Source organism: Muscardinus avellanarius, assembly GCF_963383645.1.
Source record: "Muscardinus avellanarius genome assembly, chromosome: 3".
Taxonomy (NCBI): domain Eukaryota; kingdom Metazoa; phylum Chordata; class Mammalia; order Rodentia; family Gliridae; genus Muscardinus; species Muscardinus avellanarius.
The window spans coordinates 12,761,329-12,776,573 of record NC_137788.1 but is presented as its reverse complement, the minus strand read 5'-3'; the positions used below and the strand labels follow the sequence as shown (position 1 = coordinate 12,776,573).

At 42.8% G+C, this 15,245-nt stretch overlaps 1 protein-coding gene across 1 annotated transcript in view; it reads left to right on the top strand.

Annotated features, from left to right (window-relative positions):
• FBXO42 (F-box protein 42) overlaps window positions 1-15,245 on the top strand; it is a gene marked incomplete at its 3' end in the record, with an annotated part of 81,833 nt that overhangs the window by 14,347 nt on the left and 52,241 nt on the right. The window contains exon 2 of the mRNA XM_080691249.1: window positions 12,308-12,574. Within this exon, the coding sequence (XP_080547375.1) occupies window positions 12,325-12,574 (250 nt within the window). The 5' untranslated portion in view covers window positions 12,308-12,324. The remainder of the gene's footprint in view (window positions 1-12,307; window positions 12,575-15,245) is intronic.

Below are 15,245 nucleotides of genomic sequence, written 5' to 3'. Positions count from 1 at the left end.
AAGTAGCATAAGATAGCATAGTGCAGGAGAACCTGATATTTATTTATTTATTTTGCGGTACTGGGGGTGGAACCAAGAGGCTTTCTACCTCCAGGCTATACTCCCAGACCTATTTTTTATTTTATTTGGAAACAGGGTCTCACTAAGTTGCTGAGAGCCTCACTAAGTAGCTGAGGCTGGCTTCGAACCTGTGCAATCCTCCTTTCTCAGCCTCCCAAGCACAGGGATTACAAGCGTGCGCCACCACACCCGGCTAGAACCTGGTATTTAAAACTTTAGCTTCTATAGAAAATTTAGAACTGATTTGACCTCCAAATAGCAATAATTTGATGTAATCAATTGACATTTAAAAAATAAAAGTAAGAAGGTATTAAAACAGTTAAGTCTTATTCATAATATAGATGTTAAGAATTTAATGGGAAAACACCTGAACTAAACAGTCTAACTTTGACTTGCCAGCTGAGGACGAGAGCGCTTGGGCTATTTCCAGGAGAAATCAGGTTAAGTTCACCTCCACAGCTGTCATCGCACGTTTGTCAGCAGCTGTCATCTCTAATGTTAGGAGGTGGTGTCCCAGCATAACTGAGAAACAGATAGCTTTGTTTTAAAAATATTTTTGTGGTACTGGGAATTGAACCCAGGGATAGTCTATCTCTGAGCTACAGCATCTGCCCTTTATATTTTTTATTTTGAAGCAGAGTTCTTCACCCTTTATGAATCTGGCCTTGGTCCTGCAATCCTCTCATCTGAGCTTCCTAAGTACTGGGATTGTAGTCATGTACCATCCTGCCTAGCTTCAGATAGTTTTAATTTGAATTAGCCTTAGGAATGTTTACATTCCTCCTTTTTTTTTTTTTTTTGGTACTACAGATTGAACCCAGGGGCAATCTACCTCTGAGCTACACCCCAGCCCCCCCTCTTTTTAGTGGTACTGGGGGTTGAACCCAGGGACATTCTACTTCGAGCCACACCCACAGTCCTATATTTTATTCTTTTGTTTTGAAACAAGGTCTCACCATGTTTCAGAGGGCCTCACTAAGTAGCTGAGGCTGGCTGCGAACCTGCAGTCCTCCTATCTCAGCCTTCCAAGTACTGGGATTACAAGTATGCCTCACCACGCCCAGCCCCAGCCCTATTTTTTATTTATTTTGAAACAGGGTCTTGCTCCTGGAGCCTGTAATCCTCCTGTCTTAGCCTCTCAAGTACTGGAATTCTGGAATTACAAATGTGTGTGACCAAGCCCAGCTCTACTTTTTTTTTTTGATACTGGGGATGGAACCCAGGGTCATTCTACCTCAGAGCCACACCCCCAGCCCTATATTTTATTCTTTATTTTGAAACAGGGTAATACTAAGTTGCAGAGGGCCTAAGTAGCTGGGGCTGGCCCCAAAACCCAGATCCCCCTGTCTCAGCCTCCCAAATGCTGGGATTATAAGCGTGCACCACCACGCCGAGCTTCATTCTTTTTAAAATTCACATTTTACAAATCTAGGTTTGTTTATGGATTTCAACTTCTCAAAGTAAGCAAACAGTAAAGTGTGGGATCAGGACCAGCGGATGAATGGTTCCAGAGGTACTGCCTCTGACGGCATGGCCTTGCGTGCGCGTGTCTCCGCGCAGCTTCCTTGGAGGCCATGATCTTTCAGCTGGCTCAGGTTTTGTTTTTGCTTTCCGGTGGTGCTGGGGACTGAAGCCCGGGCCCTACACTGCTAAAAAGCACAGGCTACTCCTGAGCTACCTCGCCACTCCTCAGTCCCTTGCTCAGGATTTTCTGTTTTTGTATTGGGAATTGGACCCAGGGACATTTTACTTCTGAGCTACACCTCCAGCCCTATTTTATTTTTATTTTGAAAAAGAGTCTCACTAGATTGCTGAGAATCTCACTACTCGCTGAGGCTATCCTTGAACCTGTGGTCTTTGTTTCTCAACTTCCCAAGTACTGGGATTACAAATGTATGGCGCTGTGTCCAGCCCTTGTTCAGGATTTTTTAATTTTTATTTTATTTTATTTTATTTTTGGTGGTACTGGGGGTGGAACTCAGGGGCTTTCTTCCTCCAGGCTCTACTCCCAGACCTATTTTATATTTTATTTGGAAACAGGGTCTCACTAAATTGCTGAGACCCTCACTGAGTAGCTGAGGCTGGCTTTGTGATCCTCCTGTCTCAGCCTCCCAAGCGCAGGGATTACAAGCGTGCGCCACCACGCCCGGCTATTTCATTTTTTTTGTGGGTCTGGGGATGGAACCCAGGGGCATTGTACCTCCAAGCTACACCCCCTGCCCTGTTTTTTATTCTTTATTTTGAAGTAGACTCTCACCAAGTTGCGGAGGGCCTCACTAAGTAGCTCAGGCTATCCCCGAACCGCGATCCTCCAGTCTCAGCCTCCCGAATGCTGGGATTACAAGCGTGTGCCACCATCCCCGACTCTTGTTCAGTATTTTAAATGTACCTTGTGAAACTATGATGATTTTAGATGGTAGGATTTCTGTGTGGTTTTGTTTTGTCTTTGTATTTTTATCCCTTACTTGGAATAATAAAGTAGTTAGCGCTATGTCAGTTCCTTTTTCCCCACACTCACAAAACAGCTGATCTGTGAAGTCCAGAGGAACCACTGTGGTTGTGATACTGCAGTTTCCCAAGACTTAGGAGAATCCTGGCGTGGAGTGGTCTTTACAAACCCTGCCCATTTTGTCAGGGAGGCACATAATGGCAGGAAAAAAAGCCCAATACTTTAAAGATAATAAGGATTTGCTTAAATCGTCTACTTTTTGTTTTAAAATTTAAGTGTGTGCTTTGTGTTTGTTTGAGATGGGGGTCTGTGTTGCCCAGGCTGCTTTAACTCATAGGTGGCAGTGATCCTCTTGCCTTTGCTCACGTGTGCACTGAAACACCCAGCTCTTTTTGAAGTTTAAGAAGTTGAGCGGGTGCGGTGGCACACCCTTGTAATTCCAGTACTTGGAAAGCTGAGACCGGAGAATCACAGATTCACAGTTACTTAGGCCCTCTGCAACGTAGTGAGACCCCGTTTCAGAATAAAGTAAAATATAGGGCTGGGGATATAGCTCGGAGAATGACCCTGGGTTCAGTCCTCAGTACCACAAAGAAGGAGAAGAGGAAGAGGCTGGAATGTAGCTTAGGGGTAGAGCACCCCTAGGTTCAGTCCTTAGTACTGTTAAAAAAAAAAAGATAAAATGATTTGGGTTGTTTGTTGACTTAGAAATTAATTCATAACTTGTGCTGAGTGCTTAGATTGTATGTCAGGTACTGGATGTAGGAAATAGAGTTATTTTCTTTTGTGCCCTAATGAGAAGAGAGGGGAGGCAGTCACACAGCTGCAGAATAGTAATTGTTAGTGTTCGGGCAGGGCTGTAGTGTCACGGGAGCAGAAAGGGAGAGGCACTGTGTGCTTTATTTGAGCATTTCTGTAGTGTGATCCAATTTTGAGTTTACTATTATACCATGGTTATTTATATTTTCTTTCCCTTTTTTTAACCCTCCCTCCCTTCCAGAGACATTCTACCTCAGCGTTTTACCATAGCCCTTTTTCCAGGGATGGAATCCGGGGGCATTCCACTTCTGAGTTACACTTCCAACCCTATTTTTATTCTTTATTTTGAAACAGGGTCTCACAGAGCACTATTTTTTATTCTTTATTTTGAGACAGGGTCTCACTGAGTTGCAGAGGGCCTCACTAAGTAGCTGAGGCTGTCCACGAACTGCGATGCTCCTGTCTCGGCCTCCCGAATGCTGGGATTACAAGCATGTGCCACCATTTTCTTACTAGTATTTAAAATTTTTTTTTGTGTTGAGGACTGAACCCAGAGGCATTCTATCTCTGAGGTACACTCCTAGGCCTTTTTATTTCTAGTTTTGAAATAGGGTCTCACTAAGTTGCTAAGGCTGGCCTTGAATCTTCAATCCCCTTGTCTCAATTTCCAAAGTACAGGGATTGTAGATGTATGCAGCTGCACCAGCCATTTTTTCCCCCCTTAAATAGATGTCCTCCTCTTTTTTGTACTGGGGATTGAATCTGGAACTGCTTTACCACCATGCTACTACATCAGCCATTTCATTTTATTTTATTTTATTTTGTAGTGCTGGGTGTGAAACCCAGTGGTTTTCTACCTCTGGGCTATACTCCCAGACATATTTTATATTTTATTTGGAAACAGGGTCTCACTAAGTTGCTGAGAGCCTCACTAAGTAGCTGACGCTGTCTTTGAACCTGTGCGATCCTCCTTTCTCAGCCTCCCAAGCGCGGGGATTACAAGTGTGTGCCACCACGCTTGGTGTCTCAGCCCTTTTAATTATTTATTTATTTATTTTTGGTGGTGCTGGCGGGCTACACTCCCAGACCTATTTTTTATTATTATTATTATTATTATTATTATTATTATTATTAGAAGAAACAGGGTCTCTTAAGCCAGCATTGCTGGCTTCAAACCTGCGCGATCCTCCTGGCTCCGCCTCCCAAGTGCGGGGATTACAAGCATGCGCCACCACGCCTGGCTAATGTTTTTTTTTCCTATAAGCTCATACTAAATTGCCTGGGCTGGTCTCAAACCTGTGATCCTCCTGCCTTGGCCTTCCATGTCTCTTGGAATCTGAGGAGTTTGCACCTAGCTAAAGGGGGAAAAAAATCACTTTCTATCCCAGAAAAAAAGCACCTTTTTCTAACTCCCTTTCTGATTTATACTATATTTTACAATGAAAGCCTTCTATTTAAAATTACTGTTATATATCAAATTATAATAGTAAGAATTATTCTTTGATTTCTGTATTATTACCACCTTTTCTTAAAATATAATATGAAAGTGCAGGCATTGAAGTTCTATTACACATTTTTTCTACCAAGTGGAACATTTTGTTGAACCTAAAATGAGTAGTTCTACATATGGCAATTTGGGGACCTAGTCAGTCTCTATTCTTAAAACTGGGGGGTCGGCCCCCACAGGACTTCCCCTCCCTATCAACTCTTTCTGCTTGACTGTGTTGCACCCAGCCTACAACCCCTCACCCTCTTGTTTCCCTCTCCCTGACAATAAAGTCTGGATTCTTTCTGTCCTCCATCAAAAAAAAAAAAAAAAAAATTTTTTTTTAAACTGTACTTTTGCTGGGTGTATTGGTACATGCCTGTGATCCCAGTACTTGGGAGGCTGAGACAGGAGGACTGCAGGTTCGAGGACAGCCTCAGCAAGTAGTGAGACTCTTATCAACCTAGCCAGACCCTGTTTCAAAATAAGAATAAAATAGGATTGGAGGTGCATCTCAGAATTAGAATGCCTTTGAGTTCAGTTTCCAAAACCACACACACACCTGGATCTTTTTCTTAATCATTGTAGCTGATAATAGCAAATCCTCGACTGCTGTATATGGATAACAGTCCTGAGACCTGGTCCATTTCCAATACTACTTTGTAAGACATAAAATGCCTCCATTTAATATTAGCCATTATAAAGAATGGTAAGGAAGTGTACTGCTGGGTAATCTGGGGAAATATCTTAATTTTTTATTTCAGTAAAGGGAGTCTTAATTTGGTATCACACGATTAACCATTAAAAAAAAATAACTAGCTGACATCTGTTGTTAAATTTGGAATGCTTTACATAAATAGCTCTCAGAGTAGCTTAGTGTGCTACTAGCAATAGTAGTTATGCCAAATTATTTTATGCCTAGCCTTTTTTATTTTTGGTCAGTACTTTGATAGAGCTAAGGAGTTTCCAGATTCTTAGCTATTTATATTTAAATGGTTTGTGCATGTGGTCAAAATACCCATTGATTACAAAAATGATTTCTACCTTTTGTCCCAAACGTAATTTTATAAGTGGCAAAGAATACCATATAGGAAATAGTAAAAAAATTTTTGTGTGTGTGGTACTGGGGATGGAACCCATGGGCATTCTACCTCTGAGCTATACCCTTAGCCCTATTTTTTTTTAAGTCTAAAGTTTTTGAAACAGGGTCTCACTGGGTTGCGAAGGGCCTCGGTTAGTAGCTGAGACTGTCCACAAACAGTGATCCTCCAGTCTCTGCCTCCTGGATGCTGGGATTACTTGCTTGTGCCACCACGCCCATCCTAAGAAATAGTAATTTAAAAGCTGGGTGTCGGCCGTGGCGCACTTTTGTAATCCCCATGCTTGGGAGGCAGAGACAGGAGGATCGCACAGGTTCAAAGCCAGCTCTCTGGCTTAAGAGACACTGTTTCCAGATAAAAAATATAAAATAGGTCTGGGAGTGTACCCAGGGTTCCAACCCCAGTATCACCCCCCCCCCAAAAAAAAAAGCTGGGTGTAAGATGGACACGGTGCTGAGATAGGATTGCAGGTGCAAAGCCAGCCTTGACGATCAGTGAGACCCTCCGCAGCTCAGACCCCATCTCCAAATAAATAAAATCAGGCTGGGGATTTAGTCAGAGGTAAAATGCCTCTGGGTTCAGTCCCTGGTTCCATACTACTTACACACACGCACACGCGCGCGCGCGCACACACACACACACACACACAGAGCTGGGTGTAGTGACACATGCCTGTAATCCTGGTACTTGAGAAGCTGAGACAGGAGGATCACAAGTTCAAGGCCAGCCTCAACCTTTTAAGACTCAGTTTCAAAATTAACGGGTTTCGGGTGTAGTTTTGAGGTCAAGCACTACTGGGTTTAAACACTGGTACCAAGGTCGGGAGGAAAGAAGAAGAGAAAAGAAATTGTATTTATTTTATTTTATGTTTATTTGAAGTACTGGGGATGGAACATAGGGGCATTCTACCTCCGAGCTACTCCCCCAACTTTTTTTTTTTTTTTTTTTTTTTCAGTACTGGAGATTGGACCCAGGGGCATTGTAGTTTTGAGCTACATCCCCAACCCTACTTTGTATTCTTTATTGAGAAACAGTCTCACTTAAGTTGCAGAGGGCCTCACTAGGTAGCCAAGGCTGTCCTCGAACCTGCTTTCCTCCTATCTCAGCCTCCCAAATACTTGGATTACAAGCGTGCACCAAAGCTGGGCGTGGTGGTGCAGGCTTGTAATCCCAGTACTCGGGAAGTTGAAACACGATGGATAGCACAGGTTCAAAGCTAGCCTCAGCTCCTTAGTGAGACTTTCAGCAATTTTGTGAGACCCTGTTTCCAAATAAAATATAAAAATAGGTCTGAGAGTATAGCTTGGAGGTAGAAAACCCCTGGGTTTCTCCCCAATGCCCCCCCCCATAGACATACATGCGTATACCACCAGGCCCGGCTCTTTTTTTTATTCTTCATTTTTAAACAAGATCTCAGTAAGTTGGGAAGGACCTCACTGAGTGGCTGAGACTGACAGCAAACCTGTGATCCTCCTGCCTCAACTTCCCAGGACTGAGATTGCAAGCATATGGCAAACTTTATATTAATATTTGTTGAAAGCCGGGCATGGTGGCGCACACTTGTAATCCCAGCATTTGGGAGGCTGAGACAGGAGGATTGTGGTTTGAGGACAGCCTCAGCTACTACTTAGTGAGGCCCTTTGCAACTCAGTGAGAGCCTGTTTCAAAATAAAGAATAAAAAATAGGGCTGGGTGAAGCTCAAAGGTAGAATGCCCCTGGGTTCTATCCCCAGTACCGCAAAAACAAACAAACAAACAAAAAAAATTATTGAATGCATGGAGTAAGGTAGAATTTTCTGTTTTATTATTTTTGTATTTTCTGTACATTCTCATTTGACTAGGTACAATAATACTGATAATGGAGATTTATTAATAAGGCTTATAATTATTTTAAAGTGATCATATTATAACCTTTTAAAAATCCCTCATTTGGTAGTATTTTATATTTGAGAGTTGCATTTGTGTCTGTGCATGTTACTGGGATCGAATCCAGGGGGCCTCTACCACTGGGCTACATCCTCAGCCCTTTATTATTTTATTTAGAGAACCCAGATTGCCCATGCTGGTCTTGAACTTGTGATCTTCCTGCTTCAGCCTTCTGAGCGTCTGGGACGGATGACACGCGTGCATCACTGCTCTCGCTTCAACTGCAGTGTTTTGCGTTTTTAGTTCACCTCCTTGCCATGGAGGAGGGTAACTTTTGAGTTGATGATAACACCTGGGCATGTTGTGGCTTTGTCCTTGGGGCTCGAAGCCCCATGCTCAGGGATGCTAGTGGGGCTTCCATTCAATCCAACCTCTCCGTGCCTTATTTTACTACTACTATTATTATTATTATTATTATTATTATTATTATTATTATTATTATTATTTTGCTGGTACTGGGGGTGGAACCCAGGGGCTTTCTACCTCCAGGCTATACTCCCAGACCTATTTTATACTTTATTTAGAAACAGGGTCTCACTAGGTTGCTGAGAGCCTCACTAAGTAGCTGAGGCTGGCTTCAAACCCGTGCAATCCTCCTGTCTCAGCCTCCCAAGCGCAGGGATTACAAGCATGCGCCACCACGCCCGGCTTTTATTTTACTATTATTAAGGCTTCCTTTTTTATAATTTTTAAAACCCCTTGAAATAGTAAAGAAAACGTTTGATTACATTATTTATTTATTTATTTGGTACTGGGATTGAACCCAGGGGCGTTCTACCTTCAAGCTCTACCACCAGCCCTGTTTTATTTATATTTTGAAACAGAGTCTAACTAAGTTGCTGAGAGCCACACTAAGTTCCTGAGGCTGTCCTGGAACCTGTGATCCTCCTAACTCAGCCTCCCAAGTCCTGGGATTACAGGTGTGTATGACCACACCCAGCTTCTTAATGAATTTTAGGACCATTTTTTTTTAGCTCTGAAGAATGACACTAGTATTCAGTTGGGATTGTGTGCAATCTGTAGATTGCTTTTGGTAGTATAATCATTTTTTAACCATAGTCATTCTGTCTATTCAGGAACATGAACAGAATTTCCTTCTAAGGTCTTCAGTTTCTTCCTTCAGTGTTCTATAATTTCCATTGTAGAGACTTTTTACCTCCTTTGTTAGATTTATTCCTAAATATTTTATTTTTTTGAGGCTGTTGTGATGGTATTGTCTTTCAGATTGCTTTTTCAGTGGATTCGTGGTTGGTATGTAGAAAAGCTATTGATTTTTATAAGTTAATTTTTACCCAGCTACTTTGCTGAATTTGTGTATCAGCTCTAGAAAGAAGGCTTCTGCTTGAGTTTTTTGGGTGGTCTAATTATCTGCAAACAGATAATTTCACTTTTCTTATTTGTATTGCGGCACTTGGGATTGAACCCAGGAGAATTCCATATATGAGCTCCACCTCCAGCCTTTTTTTTTTTTTTTTTTTTTTTTTTTTTTAGTACTGAGGATGGAACCCAGGGACATTCTATCTCCAACCTAACCTACCCCCGCAGCCCTTTTTTTTTTTTTGCGGGTTTGGGGGTGGAACCCAGAGGCATTCAACCTCTGAGCTATATCCCTGCCCTATTTTTTATTCTTTATTTTTGAAACAGTGTCTAACTGAGTTGCAGAGGGCCTCACTAAGTAGCTGAGGCTGTCCACGAACTGCGATCCTCCCGTCTCAGCCTCCCAAATGCTGGGATTACATGCCTGTGCCACCACGCCCAGCTTTTATTCTTTATTTTGAAACAAAGTCTTATTGAGTTGCAAAGGGCCTCACTAAGTAGCTACAGCTGTTCTCAAACCATGATCCTCCTGTCTCACCCTCTCAAATGCTGGGACCGAGCCCTATTTTTTATTTTTTATTTTGAAACAGGGTCTCATTAAGTTATGAAAGGACTAAGGAGCTGAGGCCTGCTGTGAACCTGCTATCCTCCTGTGTCAGCTTCCCAAGTCCGGGGATTACAAGCGTGTATGTTACCATGCCTGGCTTTGATCATGTGGTTTTTGCCCTTGGTTCTGTTTATATGGTGAATTACATTTATTTACTTAGGTATATGTTGAACCAGCTTTGCATTTCTGGAATGAACCAACTTGGTCCTGGTGCACAATTTTCCTGATGTGGTTTTGAATACAAATTGCTAGTATTAAGAATTTTCTTTCATCCTTGTTTATGAAGGATATTGGTCTGTAATTTTCTTCTTTTGAGGCTTTTCTATTCAGTTTTGGTATCAAGGTGATACTGACTTCATAGTATGAGTTTGGACGTATTCCATTTTTTTTCTATTTTCTGACATAGAGAGGTATATTAATTTTGACCAATAAATTATCTTGGCAGTGGCGTGTAGGATCTGAGCTGGGCATGGTGGCACACATTTGTAATCCCAGTACTCTTAAGCAACCTAGTGAGGCCCTGTTTCCAAAAAAAAAAAAAAAATAGGGCTGCTGGTATAGCTCAGGTTTAGAATGTCCCTTGATTCAATTCCCTAGTACCACAAAAAAAGGGGAAAAGGGTAGGACTTGCAATTTCTTGAATGTATTAATGATGTGATTTCTATTATAAAATATGTGAGCCGGGCATGGTGGTGCACACTTGTAATCCCAGCATTCGGGAGGCTGAGAATGGAGGATCGTGGTTCCCGGCCAGCTTCAGCTGCTTAGTGAGGCCCTCCACAACTTAGTGAGACTCTGTTTCAAAATAAAGAATTTAAAAAAAAAAATAGGGCAGGGGGTGTGGCTCGGAGGTCGAATGCCCCTGGGTTCCATCCCCATACCTGCAAAATACATAAATTAAATAAAATAATGTGAAGCCGGCATCAGGGTATTGTGAGTAGAAACGACAGTGTACCCGTGATCATTCCTGTGACTCCTCCAGGAAGGCAGAGATGCCTAGGAGAGTGGGCTCTGCCTTCAAGGAGCTCAGGTTCTACTGGGTTTACTTCAGTTTGTGTTTATTCCCAAAGGTTCCATCACTTTGGGAAAGTGATGCACAATGCAGAGAGTGAGGAAGATTTCTTTTAAACAGTTTCCTGAAGCCGGGCATGGTGGTGCGTGCCTGTAATCCCTGCACTTGGGAGGCTGAGACAGGAGGGTTGCAGGTTTGCAGCCAGCCTCAGCAAGTTGTGAAACTCATCAGCCTAGGGAGACCCTTTTTCCCAGTAAGAAATAAAATTGGGCTGGGGATACAGCTTAAAGGTAGCATGCCTATGAGTTTAATCTTAGCGCCACACACACAAAAATAAAAGTTTCATGAAAACCACTTTCATAGAGTTAATGCATTTATATATGAAATATCTTCTTTTGTCCTGAAAACAAGAAAAAACACAGCTTCAAAAATGCCTGTGTGTCCTCAGGGGGTATGAGTGATGATCTCATTAGCTAACCACAGAAGTGAGAATGAAGGGCTGTGCCCGTTGTCCCGGGCAGGTAACGACTGAGGGGCTCCGCGTGAGCCTCACCTGTGCGCTCCTCTTGGCATCTGTGCCCGAGTCTGAGGCTTGATGTTTCTGTGGATAGTGAAATGGTTGAAAGGTGAAGAGTGCTTACAGCAGTGCCAGTGCCTTTATTGAGACTTCTTAATTGTACAAGTAAAGATTTGGAAAGGGTGTGAGTTGTTCTACTGAATCAAGCATTCATTTTGCTTTGGAAAAATAGTGATATAAATGGCCTCTTGCAGCCGTCCTTGATTCTAGTGCTCCAGCAGACCTTGTGAGACAGCAGTCTGTTAGAATGGTGTGCCGAGGAACGAGTGTGTTTGAGATGGTGTTTAATCCAAATGTGAACACTCTAGCCAAACTACAGGAGTCCATTTCTTTGGACTGTAATTGGTGAATTTTAGAGCAGAACGTTCAGCTGTAAACAATATGAGTTGTTTCTTAGCTCATCTCCTGAGGATCCAGAGTTAGTTTTTTTTTGTAGGTCTGAAGGCATTGGATCATGGGTAGTGGCCAAAGGAGTTTAGTTGTAATTCCCTTTGCCATCTATCAGAGAAATGATTAGAGATTAAGTTTTCTAGTGTTGAGGTTATACCAGAACTCTGCTGACAATCTAGTTTTTGGTAAAAAGACACACACACAAAAGGCCAGGTGTGGTGGCACACACTTGTAATCACAGTACTCGGAAGGCCAAGACAGGAGAATGCAGGTTCGCTGCCAGCCGCTTAGTGAGCCCCTCTGCAACGTAGTGAGACCCTGTTTCAAAATAAAGAATCAAAGAAAATTTGGCTGGGGGTGTAGCTCGGAGGTAGAGTGCCCCTGGATTCACAGTAACCAGCACTACAAAAAAAAAAAAAAGAGAGAGAGTAGTCCTTTGTGGTGGGATTGGCTCTTAAGCTCCACCTGTCTAGTTAAGGTGGCTCATAATGAGTGTGGGAAAGTGCCAAAGAGAAGATTTCCTGCTGAGGGTGGAAAAGAAATCATGAGCCGCGTGCGCGTGGGTGCTGAGTTGCTTCTGAGTTTCTGGCAGTCGTGTACTGATGTTTGTTTCTTACTACTTAGCTGTCAAGTGGAATGTCATGGCCAGTTCCTCGGACAGTGACGATGACAGTTTCATGGCTGTGGACCAAGAAGAAGCCGTGCCGGAAGGGACAATGGAGCAAGACGAGGACCCCCACCCAGTGTTGGAGGTTGAAGAGATGAGACATGATACGTCCATGTCTGAGCTGCCAGAAGAGGTTTTGGAATATATCCTGTCTTTTCTCTCACCATATCAGGAACACAAAACTGCAGCCCTTGTCTGCAAACAGTGGTATCGACTTATCAAAGGTACTTTGATAAGGTTTATTTACTTATTTCAAAATTTGTTGAATTGAATTGATTGATTTTGTGGCACTCGGGATTGAACCCAGAGGCATTCTATCTCTGAGTAACACCCCCCAACCCTATTTTATTTATATTTTGAAAGAGTCTCTGTAGGTTGATGAGAGTCTCACTACTTGCTGAGGCTGTCCTTCAACCTGTGATCGTCCTGTCTCAGTCTCCCAAGTACTGGGATTATAGGCCTTCACCACCATGCCCAGCTGAATGTCTTATTTTTTGTTTGTTTGTTTGTTTTGGTGGTACTGGGGTTCCTGGAAACTCTTCCACCTTCGGGCTACACTCTCAGACCTATATACATATATATATATATGTATATATATGTGTGTATATATATATATATATATATTTTTTTTTTTTTTTTTTTTTTGGTGGTGCTGGGGGTGGAACCCCAGAGGTCTTCTACTTCCAGGCTATACTCCCAGACCTATTTTATATTTTTATTTGGAAACAGGGTCTCACTAAGTTGCTGAGAGCCTCACTAAGTAGCTGAGGCTGGCTTCGAACCTGTGCGATCCTCCTGTCTCAGCCTCCCAAGTGCGGGGATTACAAGCGTGTGCCACCACACCCGGCTGAATGTCTTATTTTTATTTTTTTATTTTTGTGGTTTTGGTACTGGGGATGGAACTCGGGGACCTTTAACTCCAGGCTACACCTCAGCCTTATTTTATTTTTTATTTGGAAGCAGGGTCTTGCTAAGTGCTGAGGCTAGCCTAGAACCTGCAGTCCTATCTCTACCTCTCAAGTACTGGGGTTACAGGCACGTGCCACCAACCCAGGTCAAATGATTTACTTTTAAACTCTTAATTGACTTTTCCCTCTAAGATGTATTATGGCTATAAATCTTAGTATTCGATAATTCATCTTTCTTTTCTGGGTTTTATGAACAGCTTGAGTGTTCCCATTTGCAATTAAATTTATATCCCAGGACTTGGGAGACCGAGCCAGGAGGATCATAGGTTTAAGGACAGCCTCAGCAAGTAGTGAGACTCATCAACCTAGCAAGACCCTATTTCAAAATAAAAATAAAATAGGAGTAGGGGTGTAGCCCAGAGTTAGAATGCCCCTGGGTTCAATCCCCACTCATTAAGAAAAAAAAAACAACCCTCTCTCTATGACATGTTTATATGCATCCACCAGTCCAGGCCACACAGAGCAGCTGTCCTGCTCTAGCAGCACCTGTCTCTGCCTCTCCACCCCTCCACCCCCTGGCGGTCACCAGTCCTTTCACTATCTCCGTCGTTTCACCTTACTCCAAAATGTCATATAGCTGGACTGAGGCAGGGTATAGCTTTTCAGATTGGGTTCTTTCACCTAATAATAAGTACTTAAGTTTTCTCTGTCTTTTCATGGTTTCTGAGCTCATTTCTTATTAGTGCTAAGTAGCACTCCATTGTCTGGATATACCACAGTTTATTCACCATTGAAGGAAGGACATCTTGTTTCCAAATTTTGGCAGTTGTGAATAAAACTGCTATAAATGTCCATGTGCAGGTTTTTTTTTTTTTTTTTTTTTTTTTTTTTTTTTTTTTATCCCTCAATACTGGGGATGGAACCCAGGGGCACTCTACTTCCGAGCTACACACCCAGCCCTATTTTTTATTTTGAAACAGGGTCTCACTGAATTGCAAAGGGTCTCACTAAGTAGCTGAGGCTGTCCTTGAACCGTGATCCTTCTGTCTTAGCCTCCCAAATGCTGGGATTACAAGCGTGCGCCACCGCGCCCGGCTCATGTACCGATTTTCGAATGGATAGAAATACCAAAGAATACAATGGCTACGTTTAGGGTAAGAGAGAGAGCGACAGAGAGAGAGAGAGACAGAGAGAGAATGAGAAAGAAAGGGAAAGGAAGCCAGGGGACATTCTACGTCTACACCCCCATCCCTGTTTCATTATTTATTTATTTATTTATTTATTATAGTAGTGGGGATGAAACCCAGGGGCATTATACTTCTGAGCTATACCCAAGCCCTATATTTTATTCTTTATTTTGAAGGGTCTTACTAAGTTTCAGAGGGCCTCACTAAGCAGCTGAGGCTGGCTGCGAACTTGTGATCCTCCTGGCTCAGCCTCTCAAGTACTTATTCTTTTATTTTGAAACAGGATCTTACTAAATTGCAGAAGGCCTTGCTAAACTCCTGAGGGCCTGCTTCAAATCTGCAATCCTCCTATTCCAGCCTCCCAAGTACTAGGATTATAGGCATGGACTGGCAAGGCCCTCAGCGACTTAGTGAAATCCTGTTTCAAAATAAACAATAAAACAGTGCTGGGGTGTAGCTTGGAGGTAAATGGCTCTGGGTTCAATTTCCAAGAAAACACACACACACACACACACACACACACACACAACACACACAACACACACAACACACACATACACGAGTTTTGCTAAGTTGCTGAGGCTGGTCTTTTTTTTTTCTGGGGGTGAAATCCAGGGGCTTTCTACCTCCAGGCCATACTCCCAGACCTATTTTTTTATACTTTATTTGGAAACAGGGTCTAAGTTGCTGAGAGCCTCACTAAGTAGCTGAGGCTGTCTGCGAACCTTGATCCTCCTGTCTCAGCCTCCCAAGTGCGGGATTACAAGCGTGCACCACCGCGCCCGGCGAGGCTTGTCTTA